Source organism: Monodelphis domestica, chromosome 2 (assembly GCF_027887165.1).
Source record: "Monodelphis domestica isolate mMonDom1 chromosome 2, mMonDom1.pri, whole genome shotgun sequence".
NCBI classification, from domain to species: domain Eukaryota; kingdom Metazoa; phylum Chordata; class Mammalia; order Didelphimorphia; family Didelphidae; genus Monodelphis; species Monodelphis domestica.
In genome coordinates, this window is record NC_077228.1 from 229,237,394 (window position 1) to 229,258,335 (window position 20,942).

At 38.9% G+C, this 20,942-nt stretch overlaps 1 protein-coding gene across 6 annotated transcripts in view; it reads left to right on the forward strand.

The window, feature by feature from the left end:
- Window positions 1-18,740, forward strand: part of PECAM1 (platelet and endothelial cell adhesion molecule 1) — a 98,984-nt gene extending 80,244 nt beyond the window's left edge. For 4 of the 6 annotated variants that reach the window (XR_008916428.1, XR_462249.3, XM_007482796.3 and 1 more), the window contains 2 exons: window positions 5,315-5,337; window positions 17,599-18,740. Coding sequence is in view for 4 of the 6 variants with exons in the window: in XM_007482796.3 (XP_007482858.2) it covers window positions 5,315-5,337; window positions 17,599-17,628 (53 nt within the window). In the remaining 2 variants the exon portion in view is untranslated. The remainder of the gene's footprint in view (window positions 1-5,314; window positions 5,338-17,598) is intronic. The other 2 variants (XM_007482795.3, XM_007482797.3) reach the window with 1 other exon arrangement.
- The last annotated feature ends 2,202 nt before the right edge of the window (window positions 18,741-20,942 follow it).

Here is a 20,942-nt window from a genome sequence, read left to right on the forward strand (position 1 = left end):
TTTTACAAAGTGTTTTATTCCTCTCTACAACCTTGCAAGGTAGGAAGTGCTGGCATGGTTATCCCTCATTTTGCAGATAAGAAAAGTGAAGTTAGAGAAGTTAAAGATGTGCTATGGGTCCCATAAGATTTAAGTACAGGTCCTCTGAATCTGGGCCTTTTTTTTTTTAACCATCCTTTTAACCATCCATCTTAGAATCAATACTGTGTATTGGTTCCAAGGCAAAAGGGCTAGACAATGGAAATTAAGTGACTTGCCCAGGGTTACACAACTAGTCTCTTCTCTTTGCAGTTTTGGTTTCCTTTCTATAAAGTGAAGGAAATAACATTAGATGGTCTCTAAAATCTAATGTTCTCTGATAATTCTAGATCAATAGAACTGAGGAATCTCCTCAGTGATGAGTTGCAAGGAAAAAATGAATTCAGGATTCAGATTTAGAAAATAGAGTGTCAGAAAGCCCAACCCAGGGTTCAGAGAGGGACCAAGTCAGCCCACCTATATCTTTAGTGACCTCTTGTAGTCTTATACTACATAGCTGTGAATCTTAAAATTTCTTTGGTCACATAGCACAACATAGGACAAAGAATATTTAGAGTTGGATTCAGAGGACCTGGGTTTGAATCTACCACTTATTTATATGTCTGGTTTGAGCAAGCCTTTTTACTTATCTGGGTTTTGGTTTTCTCATCAATAAATAAGGCTTCCAAAATCCCTTCCAGACCTCATCTATGACCCAGGATGATCCTAGGAAATAGTTGGGGGCCAGTTTCTACCTATGTGACCTTGAGAAAGTTGACTCCCCTTCCTGGGTCTCAATTTGCTCATCTGTAAACTATGGAGGTTGAACTGGATCAGGAGTTCTTAACTTTTTTTTTTTTTAATATCATGGATCCCTTTGGGAGTCTAGTGAAACACTTTGGACCTCCACTCAAATATATATATGTATATATATATATACATATATATATATGTATACTCATTAGAATAATTAAAGGAAGTTGAAGATCATAAGTGTATCAAATTAAGGCTTGAAAAGGTGAGAGGGAAAGGAACAAACATTTATCAAGTACCTGCTATGCTCCACACCCTGTGCTAAACTCTTTACAAATATTATGTCATTTAATCTTCACAACAACTCTAGGAAGTAAGTGCTCTTATTATCCTCCTTTTACAGAAAAGGAAACTGAGGCAGAGAGAAATTAAATGACTTATCCAAATAAGTAAATGTCTGAGGTCATATTTGAACTCAAGTCCTCTTGACTTTAGACCAGCCTTCTCTTTGAAATAGCTGCCCCAAATAATGTTTTTAAAGGCCAAAAATAAAGTAGGTAAAATTACAAAGTGAACCAACCATTGTGAAATACTGGTATTAAAAAATATTTGTTAATAAAAAAATTCATTTTCTCCAGAACTAGATGATTTTCTAAGGTCCCTTTTGACTTAAAATTTTTAGGTCCTTTGCTACTTAATCTTTCAATTCACCTGCTGCCTTCCAACCCTTGGTGTTTTAGTGTTGGTTATTTTGGGAAACATCTTAACAGCACATTGTTCTGATTGTTCTAGTTGCTTTGGCCTTTTTCTGAGTGAAAAAGGAAAACTGTTCCCTGAAGATAAGCAATTAGGCATTAAGCAATCTGACCAATAAAGAGCAAACTTGAGTCTCCAGCCTGGGAGTAGGTTTGGACAAATGGTCCTGAGAGAAGACGGATCTGATTGCTGCTTGATTGGAAGAGGAAGAGGGATGAAGCCTCTATGACGAATGGAGAGAATTGATAGAGATAAAGCTTTTCTTTTGCTTTTCTTTCAGATTCTTGGCCTTCCAATAGAATGTGAGCTCCCTTGAGGAGAGGCCCTTTTGCTTTTGTATTTATATGTTTAGTTCCTTTAAAATGCATAAAATAAAATATGTAATATTACAAAGGAAACCAATGATATTGAAATATAGGCATAAAATATTTTTAATAAACAAAAAATTCATGGATCCCAGAACTAGATGATTTCTTAGGTCCCCTTTGACTTTAAATTTCTTGGTCAGTCAATCAGTCAACAAGCATTCATCACTTTGAGTGCTTATTGTGTATACCCAGATAACTTGTTAAGCATTTAGGATACAAAGGAAGTCAAAACTAGTCTCTGTCCTTATATTTGAATGGGAGAACACAACTCTTTGAAAATAGATGAGTAAGTATGAGATAGGTAGAGATAGAAGATGATCTCATAAAGGAAGTGCTAGGACTAGGGGAGAGCAGAAAAGCTTCCTGCAGAAAATGAGAGCTGAACTGAATCCTGAGGAGAGCTAGTGAGGAAGAAGAGAGTTCCAGATACAGAGGACAGGGCCAACCAATTCAGACACAGACACAGGAACAAGAGTGTCCTGTTGCAGGTAAAGCAAGTTGGCCTGTGTAGAATGGATGTGCATAATGTATAGAAGGTGGCTGAAGCAGGCACTGGGGCACACTTAGAGCTTGGTCAGACATTAAAGAAGCCAAGGTCATCCACTGCATTCCAGGCCATCACCAATCATCTTGGTTTTTGCCTTTACCTTGGACTTTGATGACTCTGGAAGAGAGAGTGAGGCTGATAACTCTGCAAAACTTTTTCACTTAAATACGATTCACTCACAAGTCAAGACATTACCCTTGAGATGCTGTTGGTCCTCTTGGAAATGAAGGATAAACAGCAACAGAATGTGTGGAGGGAATGAAGTGTAAGAAGGCTGGAAAGGTGGCAAGGGGCTAGGTTATAAAGAGCTTTAAATACCAAACGGAGGACTTTATTGAGTGTGATGGTGATATGTTCAAACCTGCCCTTTAGGAAAACCATATTGGCAACTAAATGAAGGATAGATTAAAGTGGACAGATATAGGATCCAGGAAGACCAATTAGAAGTAACTATCTCAATAATCCAGGTGACAGTTGAACTAGGGTGGTGATTCAATAGAAGGGGATTTAGGTAAGAGACATTGCAAAGCAAGAAATAACAAAATTTGGCATAGGATAACTCAGGTTTCAAACCTGGGTAACTGGGAGGATGGATGATGATGCCCTGAACAGTAAATAGGAAAGTTCAGAAGAGGGGAAGGTTTGGGGGAAAAGATACTGAGATCTGTTTCAGACATAATGACTTTGAGATATCTACTATTTTGCCAATTCAAGATAACCAAAAGACAGTTGGTAATGCAGAACTGAAGCTAATGAGAGAGAACAGGACTGAAAAGGTAGATCTGGGAATCACCTACATAGAGAAGACAATTGATAAGTGTATGTTGAATTAAATTGAATAATTTGGCCTTGGTGAGGAAGGTTCAGGGCAGCCAAGGGCCCCTTGACACCAATAGAAGATGCTTTAAAAGCTATCAGAGAGATGACAATACCAATGACAATAACAATTAGTATTTATAAAAGGGGCAGGTGGGTAGTTCAGTGGATTGAGAGCCAGACTTACTGGCAGAAGGTCTTGGGGTCAAATTTGACCTCAGATATTTCCTAGCTATGTGATCCTGAGCAAGTCACTTATATCTAAATGCTTAGCCCTTGCCACTTTTTTGCCTTGGAGTAGATCTCAAGTCTAAGACAGAAGGCAAGGTTTTTAAAAAAGCATTTATATAGTACTCTAAGGATTTGCCAAGTGCAATGAAAAGGCCTACAGGCACAGCTATGATGGTATCATAGCAACCTTCTAACTTTCCAGAGAGGAGAGGGCATAAGCCAGTGTAATGATATTGGGTTTGCTATACACTTAATGTTTTTAAGTACAAACTCCTTGTCTGCAATCAGAATATGCCTCCCTAAATGAGGAAAGGCAGTTGATTATATAACCACCTAATCTGAACAGGAAGCTTAATCCACAGATGTAGTTTATCAGCTATAGAGATAGCAACATAATTTTCCTTAAAAACATTTTTTTAAAAAATCTTGTACTTGCCTCTTTGAGGTTCTAACCAATTACTTGCCTTTATGGGCCCAGACTTTGGATGATGGCATAAAGTAAGCCCACCGTTCAGACTCAGTCCAGGTTTTGGTTATTCCATGGCATGTGAGTTGGACAGGATCTCCATTTCTCACCTGTAGCTTTATAATCATCGTGGATTTAAGTGTTTTCTCTGGAGCCTGCCTTCTTACATCTGCTTTCTCTAAAGCTCTATTGAACTTTAAGATCCAGGACATAATCTCCCTCTTCTCACTCTATCTCCTTCAAACCAAGCATGGGCAGCCTTTCCCATCCCAAGGTCAGATTTGAGGGGAAGGGAATAGTGGGCTTCATTAATAATAGACATTATCTGGAAGAAGAGTGATAATTGAGAAAAACTGTATGAAGTATTGTTGCTCTTCCTCGAAGACTATTTGTGGCTAATTACAAAACCTCCCATTGGGAAAACTCTGGCTCATTTAGATCTATTGTAGATCAAGTGTGGGTGTGAGACTCTCTACTTGGAGGTCTGGCTGAATGTACAGAAGTTTTCAGAAAACTTCCCTTCTCCTTAATGGATGGACTCACTCATCACCCTGGGTCTTCCAGGATTCCTGCCTCTCTTCTGTCTGGTACAAAGGATCTGCATTTATATGTGCATAGATTTAGGAACAGCTGATATTTACCTGACTCTTTGAAGTATGCAAAGCTCTTGATATACATGCCTTCATTTGAGATTCACAACAATCCTATGATACAGGTACTATAGACATTATTTCCATTCTGTAGATGAGGAAACTGAAGCTCTGGGCAATTAAATGACGTGTCTGTGATCACACAACTAGTAAACATCAGAATGGGATTTTAAATTGGATTTTAGTGGCTTCAGTTCCAGCACTTCATCCAATACACCATGTTGTCTCTTAATAGAAAATGGTTTCCTCGGTCCCAGCTCTCCTGCTGCTTGGCAGAGAGAGATCTTAGCAGAAGATAAATTTAATTTGTGCTACAGATAGCCATTCCTGGGTTGTCAGAGGTGATCATTTAGATTTTTGGGAGCTATTTTCCTAAGGGGGAACCTGGAGCCTAGAAACCTAGTGGAAGCTTGACACCTAAACATGGGATTCCTTGTTATATACAGAAAGATTAGTGATGAGGTTGCACTCTTCTGTGTACAGTAGGAGCCAGAGGAACAACTGAGCAGATAATAAACACCCTATGTCTACTTCCCTATGGTTAAGTCAAACTTGGCCTGATTTCCTTTCCTTAATTTAGAAAGTTCTAAAGAATATTGGAAACTCCCTTCTGTAACTGGGTGTTGGGGATGAAGACATAATAGGTATGCCTTCTTCGAAGATAAGGTTGCTTCCTGATATTCACTTGAATATCATTTTTCTTTTTCAGATTCAGGGGAGAACAGGCATTCTGTAAGTATATGTTTCACTCACATACTTTTATTTATTTTTAAACCCTTACCTTCTTAGAATCAATACTAAGTATTAGTTCCAAAGCAGAGGAGCAGTAAAGGTAGGCAATTGGGGTTAAGTGACTTGCCCAGAATCACAGAGCTGGGAAGTGTCTGAGGCCAGATTTGAACCCAGGATTACCTGTCTTGAGGGCTGACTCTCTATTCACCAAGCCAGCCATCTAGCTGCCCTTCACTTATGTAATTTAAAAAATTCTTAGATTCCACAAGGTCATCAAAATCATTCATAGTCTTCCTCCCCTAACACAATTTTTTTTTTTAGCAACAATATCAATAATGAGGATGCTGCAATAAATGGGCTCTAAGGTCCACTCCCACACTGACATTTTCTAACTGCATGATTGTTGTAGTTCTTTAGACAGAGGGCAAAGAACATCTAATTAGGAGATTAGATTAAAATTGTAGCTTCCAAGCAATGGGAAAATTCCATGAGATTAGTGGAAATGTGAGAACATCACGACCTTATAAGAGTCCCTGGTTCTGGGCATAGTGGGAGCTGGCACTAAATAATTCAAATGATTGCATGGCTAGGTAATCTTGATACCACTCTCCTTGTGATCCAGCAAGATCATCAAAGTACCCAATGGGTAGAAACTATAGGCAGTGATGAAGAAGGATAAAATCCACAGAAGATTCTTTCAGTAGAGTCCATCGAGACTACGGCACTATGTGGGTGTTTATGTTCCAGGCTTAAACTTTTAGTTTTTGTAGCTTCTCTCAGAAAATAGGAATGAGATTTTGCTGATCTATATCTGGGCATTGGTTCAAATGGAGAACAAAAGCTATTGTTGTCTTTCAAACATGTGAAAATTCCCCCAGCAGTACATTGAATGTTGGACATTTAGCTTCAAAATTACCAACTTCCAAAAGACAGAGAAATGAGCCCTTTGGTGATTTGGAATGTTTAGAGAACAGGGAGAGTAGCAAGGTGGCAAGGCAGATAGAGGAATGACCTTGAAATTGAGAAGACTAATCTTTATGAGTTCAAATCTAGCCTCTAAAACTTACTAGCTATGTGATCCTATGCAAGCCACTTAACCCTATTTGCCTCAGATTCTTCATCTGTAAAATGAATGAAGAGGGAAATAGTAAACCATTCCAGGATCTTTGCCAGGAAAACCCCAAATGGGTCATAAAGAATTGGGCACAACTGAAAAATGATTGAACGACAAGAGAATTGGGATGATATGCCTTCAAGCTCCAGTTATTTCAATTATCAGGCAATTTTGAATGACTTGCCAAGCTGATGGTTGAGAGTTTTGTTTACATATTCTTAAGTAGACTATAGGATGCTGAGGAAGGAACCTCAAGAAGGGGCCAGAAGATGAACTCTATCTCTAGTGAGCCTGGAATTTTGCTGAGAACCTAATTTGTATCATATCCTACTATGAAAGGAATTCTACTGCTTTTTTTGTAACAGTTTTACTCTTTTGTATCCCTTGTCCTCTGGCATCTGTATCCTAGACTTTCCCCTCTTAAACCAGTCAATAGATCATTGAACTTGGCTGCAATCATGTCTGTTCCAGTGTGTTCCTAAAAGGAAAAGGAGGGCAGTGTCTCTTGAATGAGAGACTTTGGGATGCTGGATTAACTTTATTGAATTCAGAGAGCAAAATTAATAGTCCCTCACTAAGTCTTAGAGCTACAACAGATAAGAAGGATTAAAAACAAGAATACAATTGTTCTTTTTTTTCAAATTCTTTGTAATGAGGTCTGGGTCTCTTAGGAAATATAGATGATACCTTGTTTAAAAGAATAGTTATTAAAAAAAGACATTTGGAAAGTATTATTATAGTAGGCAGTAAAACTTATGAAAGCTATTGATTATATTAATATTTCATATATGATATATAATACAAAATTTATTCTATTCTATTATTAATATTACATAATATTAATATCTTATTTGTTATGCATCAAATTATTCATTATTTCATTATAAATATAATTGAATCTGGGGAAAGCTAGGTGGCTCAGTGCTTTGGGAACCAGGAGATAGAAGGTCCTAGGGTCATATCTGGCCTCAGATACTTCCTAGTTGGGTGACATTGTGCAAGTCACTTAACCTCCATTGCCTAGCCCTTACTGCTCTCCTAACTTGGAACCAATATTAATTCTAAGATGGAAGATAAGGGTCTAAAAAATTTAAATCTATAATAAGAAAAAAAAGAAGAAAGGAAGGAAAAAAGGAATCTAGTACTTCAAGATTTGCAAAGTATTTTATGAATGTAATACCCTCTTTGAACTACTTTACCAATTCCATTCACATTTGTAAGAGGGGTCCTCATAGGGTGATTGTTATTTTGTGTTCTAGACAGTAACCTTGTGGCTGATTACCCCTGAACTGTAGCTTAACCCCCATCAATTTGTTTCCCATTAAAAATCAGCCAGTAGACACAATTAGCTATTAGTAAAAATATTTACTTAAGATGACATAGTAGGAACAGTTGATACAAATTATTCCTTCCATAAAACCAGAACACCTCATCTCAGAAATACATACAGCATCTGTAACTGAACTCTGTGGAAAAGGGCAATTTACAACTTGGTATTGCAACGCCATTTCCTCCATCCAGCATCTCTGCTGAACTGAGTTCCCAGGGATTGTTTCTTTCTAAGAACTCTTCTTTGCTTTGAGAAAGTCTCACTTTTAGAAGATGCTTCCTCTTATTGGTCCAGTGAATTAGGTGACAAGGCCAATGGAAGAAGAGGAGTACCTTTTCCCCTAATATTGGGAGTATCTCCCAAAGCGTATCTCCCAATCTTGCATTCCTCATCTGCTAAGTGGATTGCTTCTATTAAATATAATTCCAAGGCAGAATGATTAATTTTCTTAGACAATCAAAGGATTTGGTATCAGTTGTCTTTATCCAATGGCCAAAGCCCTATAATACTCTCAAGTAGGTCAAATAACTTATTCACATACTTTTGTGGTCGCAGGAAAACTTGTAAACATCTTCTTTATTCATTATGATTATATTCTGAGCCTTCCAGGATGCCTATTATATTAACTGAGCTAGAAAAGGGGGGATTCCTTCCCTTAGACATTCATAATCTCATTTGATTTTCACAGCATCATGGGTTAGTGCTTAGGTATTCTTTTCCTTATTTTACTGATGAGAAAACACAATCTGAGAGGTTAAGTGACTTACTATAAGTCACACAACTAAGAAGTCTCTGAAGTGGGATTCAAATCCAGGTGGTTTTGGACTCCAAGTCCAACCATTTTAATTTTAACCCTCTCTTTTAATCTTTCCATCTTGAAATCAATACTACCTTTTGGTTCCAAGACAGAAGGGCAGTAAGGGTTGGCAATGGAGGCTAAGTGACTTGCCCAGGGTCACATAGCTAAGAAATATCTGAGCCTAGATTTGAACCCAGCACTTCCCATCTCTAGACCTGGCTCTCAATCCACCAATCCACTTTAGCTTCCTCAATTGTGCAAATTTTGTCCCAGTAGCTTCTGAGTACTAGAAAATTTTATTCATCCAAAAACATTTTAAATTGTCTATTGTGTCCATGGCACTGAACTAAGAAGATGCAAAGTTGAAATAAGATATTGTCCCTGCCTTCATAGAATTCACAGTCTAAAAGAGGAATAAGAAGCATTCACATAGCCATTATGTGCAATATTATATGACAATTGCTTTAGAGAGATAAAAGCAAAGTACTAAGTGAGGACTGAGGTGGGGTTGGGAGGAATCTCTATCAAAGGAGAGGTCTTAGAGAAGGCTTCACCAAGGAAGTGGAATCTCAGTAGTACTTTAAAGGTTGAGTATGATTTTCATAGAGAAAGGTAGGAAGGGAAAACATTTGAAATGGACATAAGGGACAGTGCAAATGAAATATGATAGTTTATTGTAGATGTAAAAATGGAGACTTGAACCCTGGACTCAAAACCCCGAAAGTCCTTGCTCACTTCCCAGAATGCTTTGTAATTGCACTGAATTCTCACCTGGGCAAGATCACAACTTATTATTTAAAGGAATTCTCTACCTACTGAAGGGTCTTTCCTGTTTCCACTTGCAAGCAGATGAGTCTCTTTCATGATGTAGGTGAGGTTGTCTAGCCCTCTCTGGGCCTAGACATGTGTTTTTCTTACTCGTATTTTCTTAAGTTCTTAACCTTTAATAAACCTCTAAAAATATAATACTTCTTCTAGAGTAAAACTAATTTCTGCCTGCCTCAGTTTCACCTAAATATTAATCATAACAGTTGAATTTTAACTGTTACAGAATCAGGGCACATTAGTAGAACATGGTGGATTAAAGGGTCTTCTATTAGAACTATAGGAATAATTTTGGCCCAAACATCTCTTTCCTACTTTACTATCAAGCAATATAAGAGTGGTGATCTTAGATAAAGATGCTTTTCACTATCAGGGTACAGTTAGAGTTGGCATCACAGCACTGGGATTCTGCCACTTAACCTTCTGTGGCTTCTTCTTGGATCTCAGTTCCTTCCTCAGTAAAATGAGGGAGTTAAACTAGATAGTCTGTAAACTCCCTTCTTGCTCTAAATTAATGATCTGATGGCCTTTCTTTTAAGACTTGGGAGGAGTTTCCTGAATTGAAAACTCTTCTTTGGGGCCCAAACCCCTCTCTGGTGATGGGTGCCTCTTTGTTTCCTGAGAGCCTGACCTTGTGGTAAGATCTAATTCCAAAAGTGGAATGATTCCAATCACATCCTTTTGGAAGAAAGATCCCAGCTGTGCCTGGTGAAAATACTTTAGATTCAGGGGAAAGAGGCTTGAAAGAAAAGATAAGCTGAATCTTTTCTTGCCACTAGGTTCATGGACTTGGATAAGTGCAAAATTGGGAATTTTGCTCTACTGGACATTGTGAGATGAAGAGAAAAATGAGTCTTTGGTTCAGGAAATACTCCTGTTTTATGAGTGATTCTACCACAAGTGTGAGATGAATATACCTTATATCCACGTGAATGGATCTGAGTTCCAAAGAACCTTGGAATTTGAAAGTTAGATAGGACCTCAGTGGCCCACATCTAAAAATTGATGGCCACTGTAACACAATGGACACAAGTGGCCACCCAACCTTTGTTTAAAGATCTTTAACAAGAAGGAACCCATTATCTTCAATAACTCAGCCCCATTCACTTTTGATTAGTTCTAATTATGAGGAAATTTTTCCTCACATGAGGATTAATTTCACCTCTTTAAGATTTCTACCTAATGCTATGCTCTTCAGGGCCAAAGACAATAAATCTAATCCCACTTTCACAGGACAGGTTTTCAATTAGGTGAAGACAGGCGTTATATATTCCCAAGGGTGTTCTCACTCGATTAGGGAACAAGCATTTATTAAGATTTACTGAGAGCCAAACACTATTATGCTTGGTGCTGGGATTACAAAAGAAGGTAAAAAAAAGGTCTCTTCTTCAAAGAGTTCGCATTCTAATGGAGGAAACAATGTGCAAGTAACTACAGACACATAAGAGATATACAGTGTAATAATCTCAGAGGAAAGAGGAAGGGTATGTGTGTCTAGTTGGCCTAGAAAAGACCTCCTGTGGATAGTGGGCTTTGAGCTCTCGAAGAAGCCAAGGAAGACTGGAGACTGAGGTGAGGAGGGAAAGTTACCCAGACATGGGTAACTGCATGCAAAAAAGCATATAGTAGGAGATAGAGTGTTGTATTTATTAGAGAAACAGCAAGAGGGCCAGTGAAGCCAGATCATAAAATATATGAAGGGAAACAAAGTGTAAGAAGACTGGGAAGGTAGAAGGGTCAAGGATGTGAAAGGCTTTAAATGCCAAAGAGAAGATTTTTATATTTGATCTTGGAGGTAATAGGGAGTCACTGATGTTTATTGAGGAGAGGAGTGACATGGTTAGATGTGTGCTTTAGGAAGATCACTTTAGCAGAGCTCTGGGAACAAGGTGAGCACTACCTTTAAAACCTGAAGAGTGGGGTTATTGATCATGGAATCATAGATTTAGAACTGGAAGGAACTTAAAGGATCATCTAGTCTTACTGCCACATTTTATAGATGAATAAACCTGGGGTCTAGAGAAACGAAATAACTTGCCCAAGGTGACTTGACAAATTAGATCCCCACTAGAGAGATGCTGACAGCCATGGCACTGTGGACCATGCTAGAAACTAAGCCAATGGATTTTGTTTATAAAAGAGGCCAGTATAATTTCCCTAATAATCGTCCTGTAAGGGTCAGGAGCAAATTTGTTGAATTGCCCAGCAGGGAATTGGGAGGGGATTTCCTTCCTGAAATCAAAACTGGCGATCATTCTTCCTTGTTTAATAGCCTCAGGTTTTGAAAACATATTGAAGGAAATATCTTAACAATGAGATAACCACTTAGCCAAAATGCTAATTTGGCATTGTGTTTGCCTGCTTCAATGGTCTATTCTAACTTCATTTTTCCTCTGCCATTTGAGTCTTGTTTATAAGTTGTATTTATGGTGAAGGCAGACAGATAATATGAAACAGAATGTACTGTGCCAGAGAGGGTGGCTTCCAGACGAGGGCACAACCTTGGAGATAGCCTCCTTCCTTGTTTCTGACCCCCTCCCCCAGTTACTCATGTCTCCCCAGTATTTTTTATCTTTACAGTACAGATCTCCACTGCCTGCCCTCCCTCACCATGTCCCCACCTCTCCCTCTTCTCAAATGCAACAGTTTTAGAGGGAGAAAACTGGAAAGTGATTAGAAGTAGCCAGATCCAGTAGAAAGACTCCTTTGGGGAGTCAGGAGACCTTATTGGTTGTTTCACAAGCTCTCTAAACCTTGGTCCCCTGGGAAAAATGAGGATAATGGTGTTGTGCCTAATACACAGTACTTTTCAGAGGGGCATCAAGAGGTTTAAAAAATTCTTTCTTTGTAGACATTAAAGCAAAATTTTAAATGTCTGTCGTCATTGTTGTAGGGGAATTCCTCAATCCAGGGGTCCTAAAATCCTTTCAGGAAGGAATTCTTCAAATCTTTGTTCATCTGACTAGAGATCAATCTATCAAGAAGCAAGGTTAGAAGAAAAAAAAAGTTTAACTAGCATCAGCTGATGGACAGATGCCAGGTGGATAAATAGCAACAGCGCAGAACAGAGAAGCAGCATTCATAAATATAGGATGTCATGCAGCTCTGAGATGACATTACTTGGCAAAAGGCATTCAAATCAGCCTCCCAGATGGCTAAGCCTTATTAATTTCCTTATTTGGGAGATTGAGTATCAGGGATAGGAGGATTGGAGGAGAAGTATTAACTTGAGGTCTTAGGAATGGCCAAAGATCAAGTTTGTTCCAAGTGGGATAATGGTTTTTCTACAGAGAATTCTATCAGTTAAACCTTTCAGTATTCTTTCTTGTATTGGCATGAAATCTCTAAGAGAGCAGAGGCCTCATTCCTTTAGAATCAGCTTAGCGCATCCTATTGTTAAATAAAATACAGTCACAGAATCTTTTTCTATTCTCTAAAATCTTAGGATTGTATACAATTCTGTAGTTTGGCTTCCTTGGTCTCCCAAGTCAGGTTTATCCACCTCTTTTGACTTTGTGGTGCTTTGTGGAAACACAATCATTTGCCAACACTAGGAGCTCTAGAAGGGAGATGAATTCTTGAGAAAATCAACAGACTAGTTTTTTTTTTTTTTGAGACTGTTTTTGAGACTCCTCATCTCACCTAGACTGTAAGTTCAGCAGGCCACACACTTGGCTGTTGGCATGGAAGCTTTGCCCTGTTCCATTTCTGACCTGGTCTGCTTGGCCCCTCCTTAGGCAGTTTGGTGCTCCCCACCCATCCCACCTTCATTATGTTGGTGGTAGATTTAGTGTGGACACTCTCCTAGTTTTAGCTCACTACAGCTCAGAGCTCAAGCAGTCACCAGCCTCAGCCTTCATCAGGAATCAGGGCTCACAGTCATGTATCACTGTCTGCTGCAGTGGCAGACAAAATGTCCTAGGATGATTACTGCTGCATTTCTAGGGCTGAATGACCTTTTCTGACTGACATGGCCCCAAATTCTGGGAAGATCAACCGATATACCCTAGCATCATATTGAGGGTATTCTTGGGAGCTGCTCATAAAGACTGCCTGAAAGTTTTTGGAAAGGCATTTTAGAATAGTGTTGATGGACCTTTTAATTAATTAATTAACACATTTATTTATTAATTTATTTTTAAACCCTTACCTTCCGCCTTAGAATCAATAAGGGCTAGGTAATGGGAGTTAAGTGAGTTGCTCAGGGTCACACAGCTAGGATGTGTCTGAGGTCAGATTTGAACCCAGGACCTCCCATCTCTAGGTGGGCTCTCAATCCATTGATCCACTCAGCTGCCCCCTATAGTGAATCTTTTAAAGAACAAGTACCCAAACTGTAATTCTCACATCACATGTGAGCCACCTCCTTACCCCAGACAGGGGGGGTTGGGAGCACTTCCATTGTTCTGCTGGGCAGAGGGGCTGGTGATGTGAGAAATATCCTCAGATGTGTATCGAGAGGGGAAGGGCACCTGTGCCATAGGTTTGCCAACATAGTCTTAGACCATTGATTCCCCCCATCGTCAAAGAGGCACAAAGAGATGCCTTTGAGCAATGAAGACAAAAACATGATGTAAGAAGGATTGGTCCCAGTCTAATGTTTCCAAAGAACTAATATCTATGCTATGCCTCACCTCACTCCTACCTCTTTTGTTGTTTAATGGCTATTTGGGGGGGGGTGTCAAAGAATGCTGGATTCAGAATCGAGATCTAAGTTTGAATCCTAAATCTGATACACTTAGCTATGTGATGTTAGGCCAGTTACTTCATCTCTCATCAATGAAATGAGGATAATGATATTTAAGCTACCTATCACATAGGATTGTTGTGGGGAAAGTGCTTTTTATACTTTAGGTGGAACAGTAGAAAAGAGCACTGAGCTTGGAGGAAGGAAGCCCCAAGATCAGTTTTGATCTCAGGTACTTACCAGCTGTGCAGCTAGGTGGTATAGTGGACTGAGTGCCAGGTCTGGAGTCATGAAGACCTAAGTTCAAATCCAGCCTCTGACACTTCTAAACTGTTACCCTGGGCAAGTCACTTAACCCAGTTTGCCTCAGTTTCCTCATCTATAAAATAAATTGGGGAAGGAAATGGAAAATTATTTCAATATCTTTGTGACCAAATGGGGTTGCAAAGAGTTCAATACAACTGAATAACACAAACTAAATAGCTATATAACCCTGGGCAAATCACTTAACCATTGTCTGCCTCATTTTCCTCAAATGTAAAATAGAGATCAGAATAGCATCTACCTCTAGCAGTTGTTTTGAGGATAAAGTGACAGTGTTTATAAAACACATGGTACATAGTAGGTACTTAATATATGTCTGCTCCCTTTCTTTGTTTCTGTAGAAATGCCAGTTAATTAAAATAATACAAATATCAATTATAAATAAAAACTGACATGTCAGTTTTTTACAAAAAAGATTATATTCTTTAAATAATATATTTTAAAGTGAAATATTTGATTTAATACTTAAAACCCCCCCAGAGATTCCTGAGAAAGGCGTTATTCATCTAATAAGATCCTCAGTATTAGAGCACACAAAGGATATTCCAAACTAATTTCTTCCAGAAAAGGAAAGCCACCACAACTGAGCTGGATTTGGCCAGCCATGCATTTGGCCACATTCTGGTGGACAGCAATGTTTTTCAAGACTAAGGTAGCAGAAATTTAGAGGCCCAATCTAATCATTCAAGTTAGAAGGTGTCTGGTTTACCGGAACTGGCACGTGGCTTTATCTGCCCTATGATTGAAAATGCCAAAGGTACCAGTTTTCCATTTGGCCCTAGGTACCCTAGCATCTTGCTGAAAATGTCCAAATACTTCTTGAAAGTTTTCTGTAAGGCATCTTAAACCATTGGTCCCTCATCCCCAAAGAGGCACAAAAGTGGGGATGCCTTTGAGTGGCGACTACAGAGGTATGATGGAAGGAATATTGGCCCCAGTTTCATGTTTCCAAAGAATTAATACCTATGCTTTGCCTCCCACTTCTTTTTATTCAATGAGTTGATGTAATGTCTACTCTTGACTGAGGCAGAGCTATAGGGTACCTTAGTGGAGAAAGGAAAGAAATACACATTTATTAAGCACCTATCTCATTTCACCTTCACAACAGCCCTAGGAGGTAATGATCCCCATTTTGCAGATTAGGAAACTGAGGTACAGGGAGATTAAGTGAATTGCCCATATAGGGCTAGATTTGAATTTGGATCTTCCTGACCCCAGGCATAGCACTCTATCCCCTAGACCATCCAGTTGCCTCAGTACAGGCATAAGGTATTGTTTTACCCTTAGGGAGTTCATAATTTCTATAGAGCAAGGGTTCTAAACAAAGGGTCCAAAAGCCATAGATTTCAGGGGGTTCATGTAAAAATTATCTTTATTTCAATATAATTGGGGGGTTTGCAATCTTATGTGTTTTATGAGTTTTAAAACATTCTTCTGAGATGGGGTCTCCAGGTTTCATCAGACTGCCAAGGGGGTCCTTGACTCCATAAAATATTAAGAATCTCTGATCTAGAGAGACTTTCTTAAGAGACTCCTAGCCTCCATGCAGTATAACTTAATGATTGAATGTCAGATTTGAATCAAGGAAGACTTAAATCTCATTTGGTGCTTATTGGCTATGTGACCTCAGGCACTTAAACTTGATGGGCCTCAGTTTTCTCATTTGCTTGTTCAGCTTTTTTTCAGTTGTGACAATTTTTTGTGACCAAATTTTAGATATTATTGGGCAAAACAGATTTCAATTTCAGACTGATTCTTAAGTCCATTGCTCTTTTGCACTAGGGTGATTATTTAGAGTCTACTTCCCTAATCATATCCCCATTGACCAATCAACATATTTTAGAATCAAACTGTAAATAAAGTTTAAAGTTTCTTTTGTACTCATTTGTATTATCACATTTTTTAAAACTACCTTACCTTCTGCCTAGGTATCAATACTGTGTATTGGCTCCAAGGCAGAAGAGTGGTAAGGTCTAGGTAATGGCGGGAGGAGGGGGGGTTGGGGGAGGGTGTTAAGTGACTTGCCCAGGGTCACACAGCCAGGAAGTGTCTGAGGCCAGTGTATTATCACATTTTTACATGAACACAACACATTTTAGAAGCAAACTGTAAATAAAGTGAAATCAAGTCAAAAAGCATTTTTTAAGTGCTTCCCATGTACCCAGCACCGTGCTAAATGATGAGGCTGAAAATACAAGCTAAAAAAACCTTCAAGGAGCTTACATCCTAATGAGGGAAGGCAAAATAGGGCAGTAAGATGATACAGCAGAAAGAGTGCCTGGAGTCAGGAAGACATCATCCTGAGTTCAAAATCTGACCTTGGGCACTTACTATATCCTCATCTGTAAAATGATCTAGAGAAGGAAATGGTAAACTACTCCAATATTTTTGCTGAGAAAACAGCAAAGAGGGTCACAAAGAGTCAGATACAACTGAAACTACTGAGCAACACATAAAAGTGAAAAGGTTTTACAATTCTGTATAGTCATTTAAAAAACTTCCTTTTTCCTCATTTGTGTTTGTTGATTATAATTTTTAAAAAATCAAATAGCAGTCTATCTTTAAAAACTTGTAATTAGAATAGCTGACATTTATGCAGGTCGAAAAAGCACACGTACATTATAAATGTATATACTTATATAATGTACATTATTTCATTTGAATCTCACCACAGCCTTGTAAGGTTCTAAGAGCATTATTATCTATAGGTGTAACTATTATTATCACTATTTTTTTTAAAGAAACTGAGATTGGAAGTGGGCTTTTTTTAGCCTTAACTTCACTTTAATCAATTCTAAGAAGTGGGGAAGGGCTAGGCAATTGGAGTTAAGTGATTTGCCTGGAGTCCCAGAGTTAGGAAGTTTCTGAGCCCACATTTGAACCCAAGTCCTCCTGACTGTAGATCTGGAGTTCTATCCACTGAGCCACCTAGCTAACCCAGTTTGGAAGTGTTTAAATGACTGGCTATGGTTACAAAGTTGGTATCAAAGGCAAGATGTGAATTCTAGCCTTTTTGATCACCAAGTTCATCGCTGGATAGCACCTTTGCCACTTTCTAAATGGACATGGTTGAAGAATGTCTGAAACCATGGTGTAACATGACTTCCATTCACTGTCCCACACCAGCTGTTCTAAGAAGGCATATATGATCCTCACTCTTTTTTGTCTTTTGTTACCAACAGAGAATAGAAGGCTCCCTTGATGCAACTTAGAAAACCAATTACAGACATGGATCCCTGATGTTCCAAGAAGGATGAACAGATATTTTCCATGTATCCCAAGAGGACTGTAGCACTTCATGAATCTGATGATCTCCTCTTACAAACAGCAATTTTCTCAGGCCAAATCATCATTTTTCAAATCTATCCCTGATCCTTCTGAGTGAGTGTGTGTGTGTGTGTGTGTGTGTGTGTGTGTGTGTGTTGTTAATGTGTTACAAAGATTCTAGAGAAAGAAAAGTGCTGCTAGAAATCCTGGGTCCCATTCTATTTCACACTTCAGTCTTCTCTGGGGGAGTTGGGGGTTCTATTGTCACTGCTTCCCAGATCTTGGGGAAAACGGAACAGAAATAGAAGGTTCATTGTTCATGGTCCATTGGGGGTCTTTTGAAACTTGAATATTTTGTCTTGTACAGAGATAGAGAACTTTACAATGTGTCTACATAAACAGAAACATTTCTAATTTTATGATAAACTACCTGTTCTAGATGAAGGTCCTAAAGTTTTGAAGCCTAATTTTTCACATGTTCCTTGTGTTCAAAGAGTTCATTGTTCTATGCAAACTTTGTCTCCTGAAATACATAATGAAGATCAGACCATAGAAAGGTGGCTCCTTCTGATATGCTTACATTCTGGAGCTAAAAAGTCAAGCTCTTGGCAATGGAAAATGATTCTTTGGGAATGTAACAGGGTGGAGACAGGGATCTTGTGGAACAGGGCAAGCATTTAAAAAGTAAACTGAATGAAACTCAGACACTCTTAAGCATGTTTCTTTACTCCTTTTCTTCCCCCCCCCTCAATTCAATTCAGGCTGGAAGACAGAAACTATCATAGAAGGAGCTTCCACAAATATTTTTCTTTTAGCAAATCTAAATTTCTTACTAATTCTTTTTCTTTAATTTATTCCTTGCTACAGAAATTCTTGCTTACATCACCAAATTATTTCATATGGTGTTTAAGATGGCAGATGCCCTTCTACAGTTTTGCTCTGGAACTCCATCTGCAAACCTAATTAGAGCTGCTTCCCTCTCCTGTGTGACTATAGGTCTGATGGGAAGGAGGAGGGGAAGAGTGTTTATTGAAATAAACTTGAACTTTCCTTCAGATTTGTGGAGTGGTATCTTTTTATTGCACAGGGCTGACAGACATGGATGGGTTGCAAACTGGATCATCATGGGAGTAAGTATACTGATGAGATCACAGATTTCACTGGAGTTGGAATTGGAATCTTTTATTCCCCGCAGTTGCTCTTTCACCACACTTCAGGTGGCTCTCTCTGCTGGGTCTTTGAAATCTCCAGGCCTCCAGAGGTTTCTACGTGGCCAAAAAGACTTCGTTGTGAAGCTAAAACAGGATCTTGGGAAAGACCTATAAATCCTCTTGTTGAAACTCCTCTTTATGTGGGCTCAGGCTTAAATGATGAGTCATTTAAATAGAGTTGACCACTTTTGATGCTAGCTAGCATTTATAGGGGCAGGTGATGTGGGTAGAGTTCTGGACTTAGAGTTGTCTGGAAGCTCTAAAGTTCAAATCTAGCCTCAGACACCTACTACCTGTGTGACTCTGGGCAAGGTAAGTAATTCTGTTTGCCTCAGTTGTCACATCTGTAAAATGAACTGGAAAAGGAAATGGCAAACTACTCCAGTATCTTTGTCAAGAAAACCCCAAATGGGGTCATAAAGATTTGGAAACAGATGAAGAGACCAAACAACAACAAAACAATAATAGTTTTACATAACACATATTAGGTACCAAGTGCTTTATAAATATTTTCTCAAGTGATACTTACAACAGAGATATTATTATCCCCATTTTACAGATGAGGAAACTGAGGCAAAGGTCAAATAACTTACCCAAGGTCTATTTTGAAGGACTCCCTGACTCCAGGCCCAGTCTGCACTACCTAACTTCCCATATTTAGAGCAGGGGTCCTTATATAACATAAAATATTTTGATCATTGTGTTTCAACACAATTGGATTTCCTTTGGAATCCCATGTATTTTATAAATTTAAAAACATTCTGAATCTTTTGCTTTCACCAAATCACCAAAGGAACATGGAACAGGGAACAGTTGCCTTCTTATGAACTCCTCTTAATCCAATTATTCACACAAAGGATTTCGTGATGCTAGAAATCCCACAAGAACTGCTGCTGTCAGGAGTACCACTTTTGTCGGATACTTGTTAGCCAAGGCAAGTTAAGGAAATTATTGGAAACTAGGTTGAGCCTTTGGTCTCTATCAGGCACTGGACCTTTTTGATAGTTTAGAGGCCATATAATTTGCTCTTCAATTAAATTCAACAAGCATTAAATCTTTCAAGCAAAAGCACCTTGATCTCCATTTCTGGATAAACACAGGTATAATATGACTTGTTTCTTGTCTACTAACTTTGTAGAGAAGAGAAGACCTTTGCTTGCTAATCCAGAACTGGATGAACATAAAAAAGACACGAATTAGCCAAATTGACTTTTTTCATGCTGACTTTTTTGGAGAAAATAGGATGAACTAAGTGCTAAAGGGTTTGAAAGCCCCTCTTCCCTATCCTTCCTTGCCACCTTCCCTCCCCCATCCTAGCAATATACATATCCCCATCTCAGAAAAACAGTGACAGGAGATAAGAGAAATTGAAGATTACAGAGAAGGGGGATGCTGATGGGACAATCTGCTGGAGGAGAGGGGAAAGAATGGCTTAAAGGTATATATAGAGGGGTTCACCTTGGCAAAGACAATGGCCACTTCTTCATCAGAGATAGAAGTGAAAGAGGAGGTAGTTGGAGATGTCTAAGTGATGTGATTGACAAATGAGGAGGGAAGAGGGAGCTTTTCTAAATACCTGTTTTTTGTTTTTGTTTTTTAAACCCTTACCTACCGTCTTAAAATCTGCGTATTCTAATACACAGAATACTGTGTATTGGTTTTAAGGCAAAAGAGTGGTAAGGGCTAGGCAATGGGAGTCAAGTGATTTGTCCAGGGTCACACAGCTAGGAAGTGTCTGAGGTCACATTCGAACCCAGGACCTCCCATCTCCAAGCCTGGCTCTCAATCCACGGAGCTGCCCCCCAAATACCTGTTTTGAGGGAGAAGTTAGTATGAGACAAACTCCTCAGATGAAAAGCTGGGGAGACAAGGTGCTGTTGGGGACTTGAGGAGAAATGGGAAGGCTATGGAGAGTAACATAATATCCTCATTGGTAGAGAGAGTGATGCCTTCCCTGCCCCACTTGTCTCATGGGTGCCTACATGAGAGGTAAATTTACAACAAGAATTAGAGAAACATTTTTCTTTATTCCTGTTTTTAGAGAGGAA